General features: G+C 41.2%; 1 protein-coding gene across 1 annotated transcript; it reads left to right on the top strand.

Annotated features, from left to right (window-relative positions):
- Positions 1–485: 485 nt before the first annotated feature.
- On the top strand, positions 486–16,852 carry ptpdc1a (protein tyrosine phosphatase domain containing 1a). Its single transcript, XM_053429680.1, has 10 exons — positions 486–682; positions 5,968–6,063; positions 7,610–7,781; positions 8,171–8,251; positions 8,429–8,547; positions 10,477–10,614; positions 11,316–12,430; positions 14,209–14,394; positions 15,623–15,733; positions 15,817–16,852. Exons 2-10 carry the CDS (start codon positions 5,979–5,981, stop codon positions 15,925–15,927), a joined length of 2,118 nt encoding a protein of 705 aa, XP_053285655.1. The 5' UTR covers positions 486–682; positions 5,968–5,978; the 3' UTR covers positions 15,928–16,852.
- The last annotated feature ends 752 nt before the right edge of the window (positions 16,853–17,604 follow it).

The following is a 17,604-nucleotide window of genomic DNA, read 5'->3' as shown; positions in this document are numbered from 1 at the left end:
TTTATTGTCATCAGAGAAAGAAAAGACAATTGTGGGCAGCACAATTTTCCTCTGGGGTGTGGACTCATAAATAAATGATAACCTCATATGTTTATACATCCCTTAATGTGTTAGGATGTTATTTGGACAACTCTACATTTGGATCAGAAGAATCATGAGTGTAAAACAAAACGTCATTCAGTATAAAACCCGCTGCCAGACTCAAATTATAAAAAAAAAGAGTTAATTATAAGAATATTCTCAAATTATGGAGTGCTGGGATTGAATATATTATTCAATAAAAGCTCACAAAGGAATAGAAAATGATGAGAAACGAAAAAATTAATCTACAAATATACAGATGCAGAGTTGTTGCAGGACTGAATAACACATACAAATATAAATCCAGTTTAAAGGATTCGATCCTCAACATCTCCAGTTTCCAAAGTGTACCAGAATACCAGAATTAAAAATGATCTTTACTGTTACTGTGGTCACGTGACCAGCTTCTATCCCACATGACAACATGTCAGGTTGCTAAGTTAGCTCGTAAGCTAGCTGTACTTAGCTAACCTAATGATGTGGCTAGTGGAAACCCCCGGCCTGGTTCGTACCAGCGACAAAATAAAACGTGGCTCCATAGAGATGAATTGACTGTGTCACAAACCTGACAGACAGCGCCCGACTCCGACGACAGGAAACGGTAAGTTATCTCTCATGTAGCATCAATGCTAGCTGCGGTTAATGCAGTGTAGTGTCCGCTAGCTAGCTAGCGCTGCTAAGTCGTGTTGCAGCAGCATCAACACCCAACGTCTCATAACTCACATAACACTTGATATGGTGTGAGCGGGTTTGTGTGGAAGCCTTGTGACTTTCAGCTGTGACACGACAACAGCTGATGATGTTTCACTTTTATAATGTGATCGGCTGACACATGAAGAGTGAGAGCCACGCTGCCTGTCACTGCCTCCCCTCCTCCTCACACTGCCACATAGTTGGGTGTGTACTCCTCCTCATCACATCATCATCATCATCATCACGTCTACACCTGCAGCTCGGAAACGTGATCTGTGCTGCGACTCTAATATTCTTCATCCTCATCCTCACTGGGAGTGTAAACAACTGACAGTTTCTGTTGTGCACGCACCAGGGGTTATGAGATAGTAAAGTCATACAACTGAATCCTCATGCATTCTAAATGGTAAATGCACTGTATTTCTATAGATATTTATATTATTCTAGTCTTGATGACCACTCAGACTCAGTACAGGTTATTGACATTCACACACACATTCATACAGTGCATCTATGGGCAGCACTTTTTCTATGAGGGGCAATTCGGGGTTCAGTGTCTTGCCCAAGGACACTTCGCCATGCAGATGGGGAAGACCCAGATCAACCGCTCTACCCCCTCAGCCACAGCCGCCCCAGCTAGATTCTATAAATTCTGGAAATCAAGTAATGAGGAAAATACAGGAAACACATGGCTATATTTATCAGTATAAAGAAGAAATAGTGATGGAGAGACAGAATTAATATTCATAGGATGGAGGTCTTATGTAAACAGTAGTGTATATGTCTAAATGATGTACTTTTTGAAAGGCTACTTCCTCTGTAACAGAGCTGAATCAGTTAATCGTGAATCATCAGGGTGAAAGAGCTTATTCTGTTTTAATAAGCAATTAATTGTTGCTGCAATTCTTAAAGGAAAAATGTTGACAAAGTGTCGTTCTCTGGTTGATGTTTCACCAGGGTAAGGATTAGCAAATTTCATAGTCCTAAATCATTTTGAGTGGAGTATTATTTAGGTTTGGGATTATTGGCAACACCTTTAAAGTCAATTGAGCATTTTCCAACATTGGAATCATTATCATTAAAAAATTGTCATTAGTAGAACATCTAGTTATAAGTACCATAAATAGTACCGTTTTTAGTTCTTGCTCATTTTGACCTTTGGATAGACCAGCATATCAGGGTTTTATAAAAATGTATACACATTGCTTAAAGGCATGGCTGTTGGGCTGCTTTCTGAAATCTTGTATGGAGAAATGATGATTAGCAGATAAAGCATTTCCAGTCATTGATCAGGCTTCAATCATGAGACCTGCTCGAAGCTGCGTTAGGTTAAGAATTAGTAAAACACACAGCCTTCTAATGGGATTCAGGAGTTTATGGTTACAATGTGGAAAGTCATGTACAGGGTGCTTAGCGTCCACGTGGTTAAGTCATGAGAACACCACTGAGAAAACAGTAACATGGACGTTAATATATTAACATGGTGCCTTAGGGCTGCATGATATGAGCAAACATGATTTTAAAGACAGAACATTTTCACATCAGATGATATTTATAGTTATCACGATAAATGTCACATTATTAATAAAGTTTAAAGACTGATTCTTGCTCCTGAGTGAGAGTTGTGGTTTTCAACTATTCTTTATGTTGACAATTAAATGTTCATTACAGAATGTATAAGCCATATGAAGAGATTAGACTATTAAAATCAACACTTCCCTCGGACATATGAAAAACTGTATTCTACCAAAGTGACTATATGTTAACATAAAATTCAACAAAAGAATGAACTTCCATGACCCCCTCCATATCTAAAACAGGTCAGCAAACACATCGCAGCTTGTGAACTCTGAGAAAGCTTTGTGAATGCAGCAAGAAGGAAGTGTTCATGAACCCCATTCGTCTCATGAACATATGACCGTATTTTAAGGCAGCATCACACCAAACTACTAGATTTCTAAGTAGTGGCTGATAACCAGCTGTGAAGCCAGGTGAGAATACATTAAGTAGCTCATTGAACCCACAGCAGCAGTGTTTGTAGTTCGATTCTGCTGATTCCACTGAGACAGATGGCTCTGCTGTAGTCTTGTGAAGGCTGTGTCGGTCTGTTGGGTGATGAGGCTCCCTTCACACACACATTATCACAAATTAAACATGGTGTTGAGATGGTGCACCATCTTGTCAGCCGTATTGCTTTATTAGCGCACTCAGTGGAAATGACTCTCACATCCCACACTCATTAGCAGCATGTCTGAAAGCATCTCTCAGCCTTCACAGCGTCATCTCATGACCAACACACTGGCTCCCCAGTGGACACGAGCGTATGGATCCACCACAATGTGAGAAGTGTTGTGAATATCTTGATTAGTGGTTGAGTGGAGAGATTTAATTTGAGCTTGTTATCAGGAGCATCCTATAAACAATGCCAAGTGGTGTCAGGCTCCAGGCGCATGGACTGCTGAATTGATTGGATGGCCTTCTTTCCAACTGCAATGTTGGACAGGCTTCAACCAGTGTCATACTAGTTTGTGGTGCCATATCAGTTTGTAAGCAGAAGTGTGGATTACTGTGTAGAAGTCCCAAAACTGTGTGGATGGAAAAAGTCAGGCTCTTACTTCACAACATCAATTATTCACAGACATCAGTGGCCTGTAGTACGAAGCAGGGTTTGTGAGTGGTGAGGTCACTTCAGGTTTGACCCTGGGGTTTTTAGGGCTACAATGGGGCTTCACTTCTTAGCTACATCACCATGGTAACTGCTCACCTAACGTGCACTTGAAGGTTAAGTTCCTGTTACAGATCAAAAACCTGTCAACAGCCAGACTACTGACCAATCAATCACTGGAAAGTCCGATTCATGATCCACACAAGAGCTTACAGTTAATTAATCAATCTGTTTGTTGTTTATTTTCCATAACACAAGGAGAGTCTATGATGTCTATTGGAATTAAAACTTCTTTCTCTAATGTCTTTTATTCAAGAAATTGTCCACATACTGTTAAATGACATCATCAGACAACGAGTGCTTGTCTCTTCTTTGGCAAAAGTAGCAGTCTGAGATCAGTTTTCATTCCATATTCATAAAATGTGTACAACATGGGAAAAGAGCTAAATTACCTACTTAGTGAGAAATTCTTGTATTTACGTATAATATATCCTGGTCCTTACTATTTGTATTATTGTATCCTAAATATAAAATGCAATTGATCACAAATTAGTTTGATTTCATTGTAAAGATTTGTTTGCTAATTTTATTTATTTCACATTCATAGTATAAACCTACTAAATCCACAATTGTCTGTCTGTCTCGATGTGGAATAGATATCTTGCATACAGTTCTTCTTATTAGCTTCACAGTTGGTATGTCTTTCATAAATGGCCCAGGGAAGTGCAGTGCCAAGTTCCGTGCAATTTGGTCACGTGATACGTTCAATATTAATAAAAGTCAAATAAACAGGTGACCCGTGATCAATCAGTGGGGGCAGGGCAGCATGCCAACTCGCAGTCTGTTGACCGATTTGAACATGTGTTCTGAACTAAAGCAGTGGTCGGCACCTGGGTCAAACCACGGACATAACTGACTGACACGTGACTGGTGCTGATTTTCATCATGGTAGCAACATTCACACAATCACTTCTTGTTTGGCATTCGTCTTAAAAGTTAAAAAGCACAATTTGTTTGTTTTATCCCTACAAATGGTTTATTTTTTGTAGAATCACACAGCTTTTATTGATTTCTGTTCTTCAGTCAGGAGATTGTTTCGAATGCATTACAGACCTCTAAAATAGCTCACACGCAATGCATGAAAAAATAGTTAGTAAATCCTTCAAACTTATAAACCACCCACATGAACAGAAATAAAGCAAATTCAAATTGTAGCTGTTTGAGGAGGGCTCAATTACGACAAGGAATAATTCTTAAGGAGCTGCGGAGCATGGACACAGGACAAGAGAACAGCTATCAGTCTATCTTGCAGAGTGAAGCTAGAAAACTGTTTTTCAAACCTGAATGTTGTTGCCATGACAGCGATGAGCACCCGCGTGAATGTCTGTGTCATTTGATAATATGGTGAAATGGAAATAATTAGATCATCAAAATGGTCTGGTGCCGATTTTGACCGGCGCTTAGAACCAGTTGCTCACCACTGTAGTTTATCAGAGGCCGTAGATTGCGTAGAAGAAGACAGGTTCAACTCAGTCAGCAGGCTGAAGGCACACTGCCCCTCCAAACTGACTGCTACAGAGTGCTGGTTGTTACATATCTGAATGTGTTGCATGTATTGCATGTCCTTATATAAATTAGTGGGAAATCAGAGGGTTTGAAATCTAAAAATCTGTTCAGCATTTCAGGTTGTTTTTAGTTTAAAAAGCAGTGACATAGTTAAGAATATTCTTACATAGACTCAGAAAACTCCCTAATTGACTTTTTCAAAGAGGAAGGAAAAAAAGCAAAGGTCAGGGAATCGTCTGGCCATCAAAAAGTTAGAAGGTTGGGAACACAGTCCCTGCTCAATTGTTAATGGTCCACAGTGAGGCAGAGAGCTGTGAAGGTGCACAGTTTCCTTCTTTCAACACCAGTTAGCACAAGTGCTGCGGAACTTTGTTGCTCTGGGTGTAGTAACATGAGAAGCAGTTGGTCCCTGGAGTTAAACCGACACTCTGGGAGATCTACCTGACACAACTGTGATATCAGACTACATAAATCACATGTTATAGTGGGGTACTGCTCTACATCGCTGGTGGATATGTTGGCCTGAATAATTGATAAGTGTGGCTGCAGCCTTGTGAGAAAATGACAAATCAGCTCAGTGAGCTCAGTGCTGAGCTGTACTGGGTGTGATGAGGACTCTTGGGTGTGTGCTCATCATGAGGCATCTCCACTTGCTGTGCGTGGGTCTCAGATGTTCTCCCGGCTCCCGCTGTCGTCCCCGGAGCACGCCCACCTGCTCCCAGAGGTGCAGTGGTCAGACTGACACACGAGCTGCTGACTCGGCGGCTCGGTTTGCACGTTTCCCTTTCTCCCCTGGGTCGCCCTGCCAGGCAACGCCGCTCATGCTCCTCGTATCTCATTTGTGTGCGCACCTTGTTTGCGTTATCAGCACAACCAAAGCTTGTGCTTGGGACATCACTTGTTTTTCCTTTTTGTTTTGTTTTTCAATTGCCTTTGACGTAATGTTTATTCACACCTTTCAGCCCCCCCTGCCATGGCAGCTGGTGTCAGCATCCTGAGTGACCTGCCTTACTCCATGACTGGAGCGAGTAGAGCGATCAGCACAGAGATGGAGACAGGTAAGACAAACAACACGAGGGAAACTGGGCGTTTTCATGCTGACGACTGTAGACTTGAAATGATTTGTGACTGTACTGTTGAAACAGAAATATCTCAATTATACAAAATCTAAATAAATGTAATTTGCGGGAAAACAAATTATTAAACTGCAACAAATTACAGTGATTTAAAAAAAAAATTATCCTTCGTGTGATATTTTCAATGTGGAAAGAGTATGTGCTAAAACTGTTATTGGAAAGTAATGGAACGTTATAGATATGCCATCAGGAAGATTAGAATCGGTTTGCTGTGGCCCTCCTGATGGTTGTTCAATTTCCTGATGGTCTTTACAACTGGAGGAAAAACGCAGTGGGCTTCAAGCACAATGTCTGTGTTACAGTTATACAGTTGTGTCTTAGTGGATACAAGTTGTTGGTCATAGAAGCAACCAATTGAAGTGATATTTGAAGAATGTATGCAATGTAAAACAAATCAAGCTTGTTCATATAAGCAAATGATCAGTGTTCCTCCACTGGAAATATTTTCTAGTCTATAGGATAAAAGATAATTGGCAGATGTAACCAAACATGTTTCATATTGACAGTATTTGATGGGTTATTCATTTAAATGTTACATCTCCACATATTACATATTGTTTTATGACAACCACTTGGTTGTTGCTGGTCCATTTAAAAGCAGAGAAAGGTGTTTCATTGTAAACACTTGGTGACGTTGTGTTATCAGGGCTTTGACCCACCAGATGTTTGGCCTTTTAAACAAATCTGTAATTTCCCCCTTTCAGTAACAAGCCGTCTGTCTGTCTGTATGTGTGTGTGTGTGTGTGTGTGTGTGTGTGTGTGTGTGTGTGTGTGTGTGTGTGTGTGTGTGTGTGTGTGTGTGTGTGTGTGTGTGTGTGTGTGTGTGTGTGTGTGTGTGTGTGTGTGTGTGTGTGTGTGTGTGTGTGTGTGTGAGAGTGTGTGTGAGAGTCTGTGTGAGAGAGCGTGCACAGCATTCGTCTCCATCTACGCACCTCCCACTGACGGCATTGGAGATGGTTGTCATGGTGACACTTCAAATGCTGCTGATGAACCGATGTGTTGTATTTGCCTCTCTTTGCCACCGGGTGATTGTTGTGCGATGATTCACTAGGAGCATAGAGCTGTTAAGTCAGGAGGCTTTGTTCATACAGAGCTGCTCACAGCCGTAAAATGCAGCAGCACCGAGGACGGCTCTCTCTTGCTGGCGAGATGATGGCGAGCATGAGGAGGCATGACCGCAGGCACTCTGCCGCAGACATCCTGCTGAAGGTCCTGCAACGCAGATGCAGTTCTGTCCTGGAGGTCCTCTCCTCCTCCCACAGAGTCATGGTGGCCGTCAGCGTGAACCAGCCTCAGCCTCCCACTGAACGCAAGACCAGGATATGTAACCGCAAAAGAATTAACCTGTGTTTTAGCAGTCAGGGGTTTTGTTTACGCCTTAAGCTGGAAGGAAAGCTCAAAATCTTACTGATAAATACTGTCAAGTTGTTCTTATTTTTTCTTTTTCTGTTGTATTTTCTTTCTCCAGCCAATGTGAGGGTACCCACTGCAAAGTACACCAAGATGGGGGAGACCCTGAGGCACGTCATCCCTGGCCACATGCAGTGCTCCATGGCCTGTGGAGGAAAAGCCTGTAAATATGAAAACCCCTCTCGCTGGAGTAATGAGGAGCAGGCGATCAAAGGGCTCTACTCGTCCTGGTACGTTGGTCTCACTCACCACCAAGTTTCACACTTCAGGTTTTTCCTGCTGTTAGTGCTGCACTCCGTTAGTCACTGACCTCAACATCGATAGTTACATGTAAAGTCAATACATTTGTCCTGTCATGTTACATTGGAATAATTGAACATGACAGGTCTTTATTGTGTGTGTGTGTGTGTGTGTGTGTGTGTGTGTGTGTGTGTGTGTGCGTGTGTGCGTGTGCGCGTGCGTGCGTGCGTGCGTGCGTGCGTGCGTGCGTGCGTGCGTGCGTGCGTGCGTGCGTGTGTGTGCAATCGTGTGTGTCAACCTGAGCTCTTGAAAGAGATGATGTTTATTTTTGTTATAAATTGGTGGTGGTGCTTTAACTCATTCTTTTCTCCATTTGTAGGATAACTGACAACTTGCTAGCCATGGCAAGGCCTTCAACTGAAATCATAGAGAAATATAATGTAATTGAACAGTTTCAAAGGTACAGCTGTGTTCTTCTCCTTCATTAATACATTGTTATAATTTAAAACTTCACTAGGATTACATTTTTTCTTGGACTTGCTGTCACATGTTGTTGTGAATATATGTGTTGACTTGTGGATTTCTGTCCTGTTGTGTTTATAACTGTTCACTGACTCTGACTTGTTGCTGTACCCAGGTGTGGTTTGAAGACGGTCATCAACCTGCAGCGGCCCGGAGAACACGCCAGCTGTGGGAACCCATTGGAGCAGGAGAGCGGTTTCACTTATCGACCCGAGACTTTCATGGAGGCAGGAAGTGAGTCTCACCAACACACTGTGATTGTGTTTCAATAGAGTTTATTAGGTTCAGCGACCAAAAGAAACCTGATTTTGTGTTGACCATAATGAAGAAAATCTGCAAACACACCCACTTTTATGTGAGATTCTCGTTGAGTCTCCACTCATCCTTTTCTTAGGATTTATTGGATTGCTTCTTATTTAATAGTGTAAAATCACATTGGAATGTTAGGGGAGGTCAACATGATCTAAACCTAGTCCTTATATGGTGGCTTTATCCTGCTCCAACCTGCGGTACTTCCTGTTTTCATCTATTGTACCGGACTCTGTTATTTTTGGGCCCAATTAAATAAACTTAAAAGAAAGTAGAGTACATTGGCTTTCAGTCATATGATTATGAGGTTGAGCAAACATTGTTAATCACAAAGTAAATTAGTAATGAATTGTTCAAATAATAAAGTAAATTAATGTAAAAATTGTAAAAAGATGAGTAAGTAAAGATGTTAAACCATCACAACAAGCCCCAGAAATATGGTTAAAAACTGAATTCATTTCTCCTCAAGTATTGGTTTATTGCAGATTATTACAGACAAGAACACAATAATATGGCTCAACTAACAAGCTATCTTCATGTCTAATAGTGTCCTTTGACTGGTAGACATTCGATATTTCCTTCTCGCCTCAAACTGAATATTTGTCAATGAAACAGAGTTCTCATCTTGTATAACAAGGACTGTCACAGCGTCTTATTACTGCAGTGGATTCTGTGTTTACACTGTCATCGGGTGGATGCTGCTGGAGAGGTTTCCTAGCAACAGATTATCTTATTATTGAGGACTTTTATTACTTATCTGAGACCGCAATAATATATTGAAAGAATATGAAGTAGCTCTCTCAATATTTCTAGAGAGGCCTTACGAATAGTGGTAGATGATGAATGAGTTTCTATGGAAAACATTTAATCTTCATTTTAGCATTTGACCAGAGGCTGAATAGCAAAAGTAGTTGTTAGACAAGAGGCTAAGGTTTGTTTTATTTTCCTCATTACAATCAATATTGTGTTTTGCCTTCATCCACAACATGATGTGGTCTCTAGTAACCAAGTAATTACTGACAGATTCCACGTCTGTGAGGTCTGTGGAGGGCTGCAATCTAAATTCCTTCCTAACAAGCTCTCTGGAGATTTTTTCCACCTCATCATCAGCTGATTTTTGCACGGTGTTGTCTTTTCTTTGACACAAACAGACAGGACTGCACTATAACACTGACTTGTTGCTTATCACACACAATTCTTCACTCTTCATTTCTATGAACAAACAAATGTAGAGCTCACCTCAGTCTTTTAATGTGAAAGTCACATAAATCTGATCTGAATGCTGTCGGATGAAAAGGCTGCTGCAGCACAGGGTTAATTCAGTTTAACATGTATTACCTCAGATACCACCTAATCAAAGAAGTTAAAATAATATAATAAATCAGGAAAAACTTCAAAAGAGCCTCTTTTATTCATATCTGATCTACTGTATATACATTCATATAAGTGGAAGGAGGATGAAGCCTTTTTTCTCCCCTGAATGAGCTGTGTGAAATCTTACAAACGCCCTAAAATTATGTCACGAGAGAAGAAGAAAAACCTGCGATCTCACCAGCGTGTGCATCAGGTGGCTTTGTGGGTAATGTAGGCACCGGGTTTTGTCAAGAAAGAAGAATTTACGGAATTAAATAGTTGATCTCGGTTCCTGCTGCTTCAATTATAATCCTAATTTTGAACTGTCCATCAGGAGTCCAACAGTGTATGATTGCAATGCTACAGTGAGTCATCTTTAATGTAAAATAATTTATATCTGAAGGACTAAAGGCTTTCACTTTAACAGATACAGTAATGCTTTGTGTTCCATGGCGAAGACATCGAACAGCTCTAAACAAAATTCTTTGTTGTGGATTTCAGTCTATTACTACAACTTTGGCTGGAAGGACTATGGCGTGGCGTCTCTGACTACGATCCTTGACATGGTGAAAGTCATGTCATTTGCCGTACAAGAAGGGAACATGGCAGTTCACTGCCATGCTGGTCTTGGAAGAACAGGTTCGTAGCACCAGCAGTCAAATCCGCATGTATGCTGATTCCAATATCAGTTCTGTATTTTGAATACGTCTGTGCAGGTGACAGCTGTGGCCTGAGCATTATGTGTTCATGTGTTTTACACTTCTCATAATAACAGATAGATCTCAGAGATCTCTAAGTTGGTTATTTGCTCCTTTGCTGGATTGTGTAGGTCCGGGCAGCGCTATTTGCCACATGCTACATAAAGCTTTTACCGTCCACGCAGACAGTCAGAACTCAGTGTCAGCTGCAGTTGAGCATAGAAGTGGCATGTAATACAGCTCTCTTACACAAGAGTTTCTCTTTCACTCTTTAGTCTGTTTACCTGTCAGTCGGAATCTACTGCGCGTGAAAGGGATGTTAGTGCACGTGCACCCCTGCCAAATAGATTAATGAATTATGTGGGAAACGCTGATAATATAATCAATTATAATCAATTATAGGCATATAGGAAGATGAAGTGATTATAATTAGGGGGTCAAAGGTCAATTTGACCTCACTACACATATGAGGTACACAATTATACACTACACATATATAATTGAAGAATTCAATACACTTATGGCAAAATACACTTAATGTCTTTTATTCACAAGTCTTCCCTACATTATATGAGTGGGGATATAAACTGCAACTAAACTGGTTGGTGGGGTTGTAATTCTAGTTTATCTGTCCTTGTATAGGTGTGCTGTTGGCCTGTTACCTGGTCTTCACATCTCGGATGAGTGCTGACCAAGCCATCCTGTTTATGCGAGCCAAGAGACCCAACTCCATCCAGACCAGAGGGCAGCTGCTGTGTGTCAGGGAGTTTGCCCAGTTCCTGGTTCCCCTCAGAAGCATCTTCTCCTGTGCAGAACCCAGAGCCAGCGCCGTCACCTTGTCCCAGTACCTCACCAGGCAGAGCCACCTGCTGCACGGCTATGAGGCTCGGCAGATGAAGAACGTGCCAAAAATTGTCCAGGTGGTGTGCAGGCTCCTCCTCGACATTGCGGCCAACCGACAAACAGTGATCGAGCAGAGGTGGCTGGAGATCCCCGACCTCACAGCAGAGGTGGAGAAGACTGTGTCCCATCAGGCCCTTCAGCAGCTGGGGAAGGAGATGAGAGGGAAGGGGATTCCTGTCCCAACGTGTTTATCTCATCCTCTAAACTCACCAGCTCTGGTGTCCAGATCCTCACATGATCAGCCCCTCACCAGTGATAATGACCTGGACCCTCTGTGGCGGCAGCAGCACGTAGGAAGCCCTCTAAGATCTTTGTTTGACAGCAGGAGCCTCAGCTACAGTGATAGTGTCCTTCACAAACTCGCACAACGGCAGCACCATTCAGGAAATCTGAAGAACATCAGTCCATTCAACTACCTGCTCAAACATTCCTTGTCTCACAGCAACCTTGCAGCCTTAAAACATTCTAGACTGTGTAAACTATATCGTCAGGACATTATCAGCTTTCAGGACCCAAATACAGACGCAAGGCAAGACACTTGGTCTCCCTTTTTAAATAAGCAGTTACATAAGGGGCTTCAGAGTTTGTCTTTAGATCTTATAGAGCAGGGAAGAAAATCCCAGTGTTCTGCCACACTGCCAGCCTTATCAACCCAAAACAGAGGTGGAACCAGTGAGGAGGAGCCAGATGTGGACACATTGGAAGGCGGAGCAGAGAGAGCGATTGTCACAGAGGGTCCCTTCATCACCCTCCAGTCTGAGCTGGCTCCAGAGAGCAGACGCCTGCTGGTGGCAAAAGTCCTGGCCATGCACGTGATGGACAAAGATCTTACCTCCAAGGTCTCACAGTGGCAGGTAGGCTCCTCCATAACATGCAAACACAGTAATATCAAGCAGTAGAACACTTAACTGTACTGTTTGACTGGAAAGTGTTGTTTGGTGGCATTATGCCAATCTACCTGTCTGCAGTTTGAGGATATGACCACAATATTAGTCCTGCATTGATTGCTGCTCAATATTGAGGCACTGACAAAACTCCATCTCACTCAGTAAACCAGTCAGTGCTCATGAGATATGTGATGCAGATTTCTCTAGAGACCATATAGATAGGTCTTACAGTCTTCAAAAAAGCACTGAATTCACATCAATCAAAAAATACATTAAAGACTCTCAGAAGCTGAGACTTGAGTTCATTCAGAACTTAGAAACCTCAGAGAGAGCCACATGTGAAGAATCCCTCTCCCAGGACGGACAGAAGTGATAGAAGCCACGTGTAACGGAGAACATCAGAAAGAGTATTTACAGCATTGGTTTTAGGATGGTGAGACATAACAATGGAGTCTGGTTGAGCAGGCAATTCCAGTCAAATCCTTTGGAAACCACTGTCACCACTGCTAGCTCCAGTAGCAACTTATTATTGTTAAGTCTTAATTTCAGTTAAATTTAAAGATAAAATATCAATTAAACTATTAATTTCCTGAAACTTATCTGGTCCGTTTCATTGATTAATAATATCAGTGGGAACTTTTAAGTTCTAGGAAGTCCTTTTTAAAAGTCAGTGTTCATTTACTTGATAAGCCCTGATAAGCTGAATGGTTAGGATACATAACACAACAGCAGGAGGTCCCGGTTCGATTCCTGACCAAGTAGATCATTTACTCCACATCTCTCACCTACTTGCCCTCTGTAGAGTAAAACGTCCTCACACTCCTCTGTCACTGTCAGTCCAAAGGCTTAAATGCTTCATGGTGTCTTACACTGTCAGAGAGAGGGATCAACAGGCTATACTAAAAAATAACAATAAACAGTAAAGCCAAAGAAAAAACTTACTACCAGGAAGCAACAAGTTGAATATGAGATCTGTGGTGGGAGTTATTTGAAACTGCACCACACTTTTGATTAGTGAAAAATAATGGTGAATGTGTAACATTCAGGGCTTCACATGATTTACCAACCAGTAGTTCAGAGAAATGAGGCCCCTGGTGTTCTTCTTAGAACTCAAAAGATCAGAAGACACAAACTCCCCCTGGTCACTGTCTCTGAAACGGCAGAAGAGGATTCAAGATATTTAATTTCAAGGTTCAGTATGATGGAGTGATAAGAACCAACGTTATGCTATACAACATAAATTCAAAGCTTATATTTAATGTTGGACTATTTTAAATAAAAATTAAATGACAATCCCTAATAGAGTGATGTAACACTCAGAACTTGATTACGACTAATGAGCGATTATATAATTGACGTGTCCTAATGACTTCTGTATAGTGATGGTGTGTATTGTTAACATGTAAAGTGAGTGCAGATGAGTGGAGGGAGGCGGGAGGACATGCAGTAGGGTAATACTGCACGGTACAAGATACATGTGTCACCCCTGAAAAACCAACCTAGTGGAGTCCGACCGTGTGTGAATGCATGCATCGGGCAAAGTATTAACGGAATTAACTGACATGACCAAGATTAAGTTGGTTCAAAGTTATAAATATCGGTTTCAATACATTTTTGGTTAATTGCACAGCCCTTGTCAGAACTATAATATAGTACAATGTAATTTAATTGAATGTTATCAGTGATATAAAGCCGTATTCTTTGAGTCAGCCCATTGTCACACTGCTCTCTCCTGTGACCTGCAGAGAGAGCTGAACTCCAGAGAGGGGGCATGGGAGAGGCTGTGCATGGAGACAGAGCCTCTGGTCCTCTCCGGTCTGATGTGGTCGTGGCTGGAGCAGCTCAAGGATCCAGTCATCACCAGTGAGGATATAACAGCTCTAAGTGGGAAGACGTTAAACCCACAGAACGCCCTTGACTCTCTGGAAAAGGTACAGCATCACTGTCACAAGCAAACACTGACAACACTCACCTGACAAACTGAAGCTTCAGCCAGCTGGATAACTCACTGTTGCAAAACTTCATCGTGGTAACATTTTTAATAATCCTGATTATTTTTGCTAAATGTTAAATGTCGTGTTTTAATTGTTAATTCTTTAAAGGTAGTTTATTGATAGAACAATGATGTAATCAACGAGACAACAGTTCAGAACACAGCTATCAAAGCTGTAGAAGGTTTTGTAAAAGTCCTAACAGGCAATGTTTCAGCCACTTTTCCCACACATGACCACGTACATGAGAAAAGCTCTATTGGGAAATAAATATATATATAAAATACTGACTGTATGTATGAGCACAGAGAGGAGGAGAATGGAAAAGGGCTGAAATCCATTGACATGGGGAAGAATGCAAATACAACACAATGATGTCAAAGATATTTCTAGTGTATTTTTTCATGTAGAAGCATATTGACCATCTGAGCATATTGATCAAACATATACTAGATTTAGTGTCATTTTTATATGAAGAGTCTTCAGAACAGTCTATTTGTGGGGCTTGGAATATATTTTCACCTGCATTATTGTATAAAACTGCAAAATAATAAAAAGTAATCTGCTGAAATTTATAGCTGCATCAGAAAATGACGGGAAACGGGAATGTGGAGCGAATCTCAGTTATTCCCCCCCATACTTGTGCTGAAATCTACATGTACAAAACATGTTCATGAGAACAACTTTATTATTTCTATTAACCGAAACCACCTTCTGTCCATAATCTTAACCAAATTGATTTAGTTGTGTAACCACAGATGAGATACAGTTGTGTTCTCTGGAATCCCACCATACTCCACAACCACATGAATCTGCTGCAATTCATATAATCGCACAGGAAACCGCTTTGACCTGATACAAAATACAAAGTCTTTTTCGCTTTGCGCTTAAGTTGTCTGGAGACATAAGATTGCACGGGTCCATTTTTTTTTTTTATACATTTTACTGTCAAAAGTATTTAACAGTATTTAATATGGTCTGATAGTGAGCTCTTACATGTACCAAGAAAGGAAATATAATATGCTGAATGATGCTGCCATGACTTATAATGAACTATGAAAACTGGTCTGTTATTCATATGGTTTGTGTGATACTGTTATTGCTCGTAAAATGTTAAAGTGAAATGTTTCCATGTGATCTGACTATCTCAAACATGCTTCACTGACAGGGTCACCGGCTCACTTTACTCTGCATCCTCAACTGTGCTGCTCATCTCCTGCCAATGCCTGAGGAGGTGGAGACCAGTTTCCTCAAGCAAACAATCAAAGTGTTTACCAAGGTGAGTTTCATTAGATGCTGTTTATTGAATATCTTAAGATGCATATTTGTATTGCATGAATCCATTTATTTAATGATCTCCAGATTGACCCTGCCTCAGAGAAGAACGAGTCTTTATACACGACACTTAAAGCAATCCTGACTCCCATTCTTCACGAGCTGCAGGACAAAGCTGTGGAAGTGAACGAAGCCTGACCGAGCCTCAGCGCGACGGGTCAGACAAGAGGGAGAGTTCCTCATCTTCGGGCATTGTTGTATTTGAAGCCAGTTCCTTGCATCAGTTTCTGCTGATTTTGTTGTTCTTTGAAGCGCTTATTAGACTCAAAGCACTGCCATCCTCTGTGTTAATGTGCCACTGTGCAGCGTTTGAAAGCATCTGTTTGTCGTCTATTCTCCTGTAATATTTGTGTACCTGTTAGTGGATAGGAAATGACCGAGGCATTCTCGCGATATTAATGTATATGTTATTTAAATGTGTAACTCAGCTGTTAAAGCTACTGGGGGGGTGGGGGAGGGGGGGGGTCTTATTTAAACCAAAACATGTTTTTACACTGTGCAGATGCTGCCAGGTGTCTTATTTATTCAGATCATTTTTTAAATGCAGAGACTAGTTGAATAAATTTAACCTGATGACAAGCTGCAAGGCTGCTTTAATCCTGTAGAATGTAAGCTGCAAGCTTTTTTTAGTCTGATGCAAACTGTGGCTATTGTTATGACAATGCAAACCACCAGGCCACACTGCATCTGCTCTCCAAAGCAATCATATGTCCTTAATACTGTGTGCACCGAAAAACCTCTCACTGTTTTATTGTACATGTATTTGTAAAACATCAATCTGCCTCCACTGCTGCATTTCGCAAAATGTCTGCCTCAGTGTGTGTGTGTGCGTGCGTTCATGCGTGTGTGGGCTGCCTCTCTCCTCACTCATCTCATTTATGGTTTCAGTGTAATATAGTTCTGCTGACACACGCTGAACGTGGAACACTAATGACTATTATAATGATAAAAATAATATTATTATGAAGCACATGAGACACACTGTGGGGACTTTTCAACAAGCACTATTTTTCATTGTTACTGTACCTACTTCTTACACAATTAAACACAACTTACTGCACAACTGTGTATTTGTGGTCTTCACTCTGACTCAATGGTTCAGCTTAAAACTCAGAGAGAAAGTATTCAGTGAGAGGACAAAGAGGTGACTTTGACTTTTAGGAAAACATCTTGTTTCTCAACATCGTAACTTGGACAAGCAAATGAGGACGAAAAGCTGAACCTATAAAGTTTGTGTGAATTGCTTGATTTCCAGCCAAGGATGTGGACAACTTGAACCTTAATACATTTTCTAAAGTAGTCCTTAGTATTTCATAGTTCTGTAAAGCTTTCATGTATATTTTTTGATGTAATTGTTGTTAAAGTCACCAGCGATCAAAACTTGACAGTTCAGAAATGAACAGTTTAATGATGGATGATAATAATGAGGGTATAATCTGTAATGAGTTTTTAAACTAGATAGATTGTTTGTGTGTAACCAGCCACATTTATATAACTTTTTATTCTCCCTTCCAAGTGTCCATTACACTTAAAAATGTAGGATGGCTCGCAACCAACCATGGAAGCCGTCCTCAGAATTCGGGCTTGAGGGACCTTGCTCTGTTCCACACTAGAGTGTCTGAGGCCTGAGAGCAGAGACTGACCAGAGCAATGTGCTTGTATTTCTTAACTCACAGTAAACGTCACTGTGGACCACATGTCCTCCCTGCTCCATGTTTGATCTGGACAATAGGTCCATTGACCATGACCACTTGGATGGCTGTGGCTGAGGAAGTCATCCACGAACTAGAGGGTTTGTGGTTCGATCCCTGGCGC

This window comes from Pleuronectes platessa, chromosome 2 (genome assembly GCF_947347685.1).
Source record: "Pleuronectes platessa chromosome 2, fPlePla1.1, whole genome shotgun sequence".
In the NCBI taxonomy this organism is placed as follows: Eukaryota; Metazoa; Chordata; class Actinopteri; order Pleuronectiformes; family Pleuronectidae; genus Pleuronectes; species Pleuronectes platessa.
The sequence above is the reverse complement of the archived record's forward strand: the minus strand, read 5'-3'. Positions and strand labels throughout refer to the sequence as shown.

Coding starts and splice junctions, on each gene's coding strand:
- ptpdc1a (XM_053429680.1), top strand. CDS start 5,979: ATGGCAGCTGGTGTCAGCATCCTGAGTGACCTGCCTTACTCCATGACT. Junction 8,252..8,428: donor GTAATTGAACAGTTTCAAAG/GTACAGCTGTGT, acceptor TGCTGTACCCAG/GTGTGGTTTGAAGACGGTCA. Junction 8,548..10,476: donor GACTTTCATGGAGGCAGGAA/GTGAGTCTCACC, acceptor TGTGGATTTCAG/TCTATTACTACAACTTTGGC.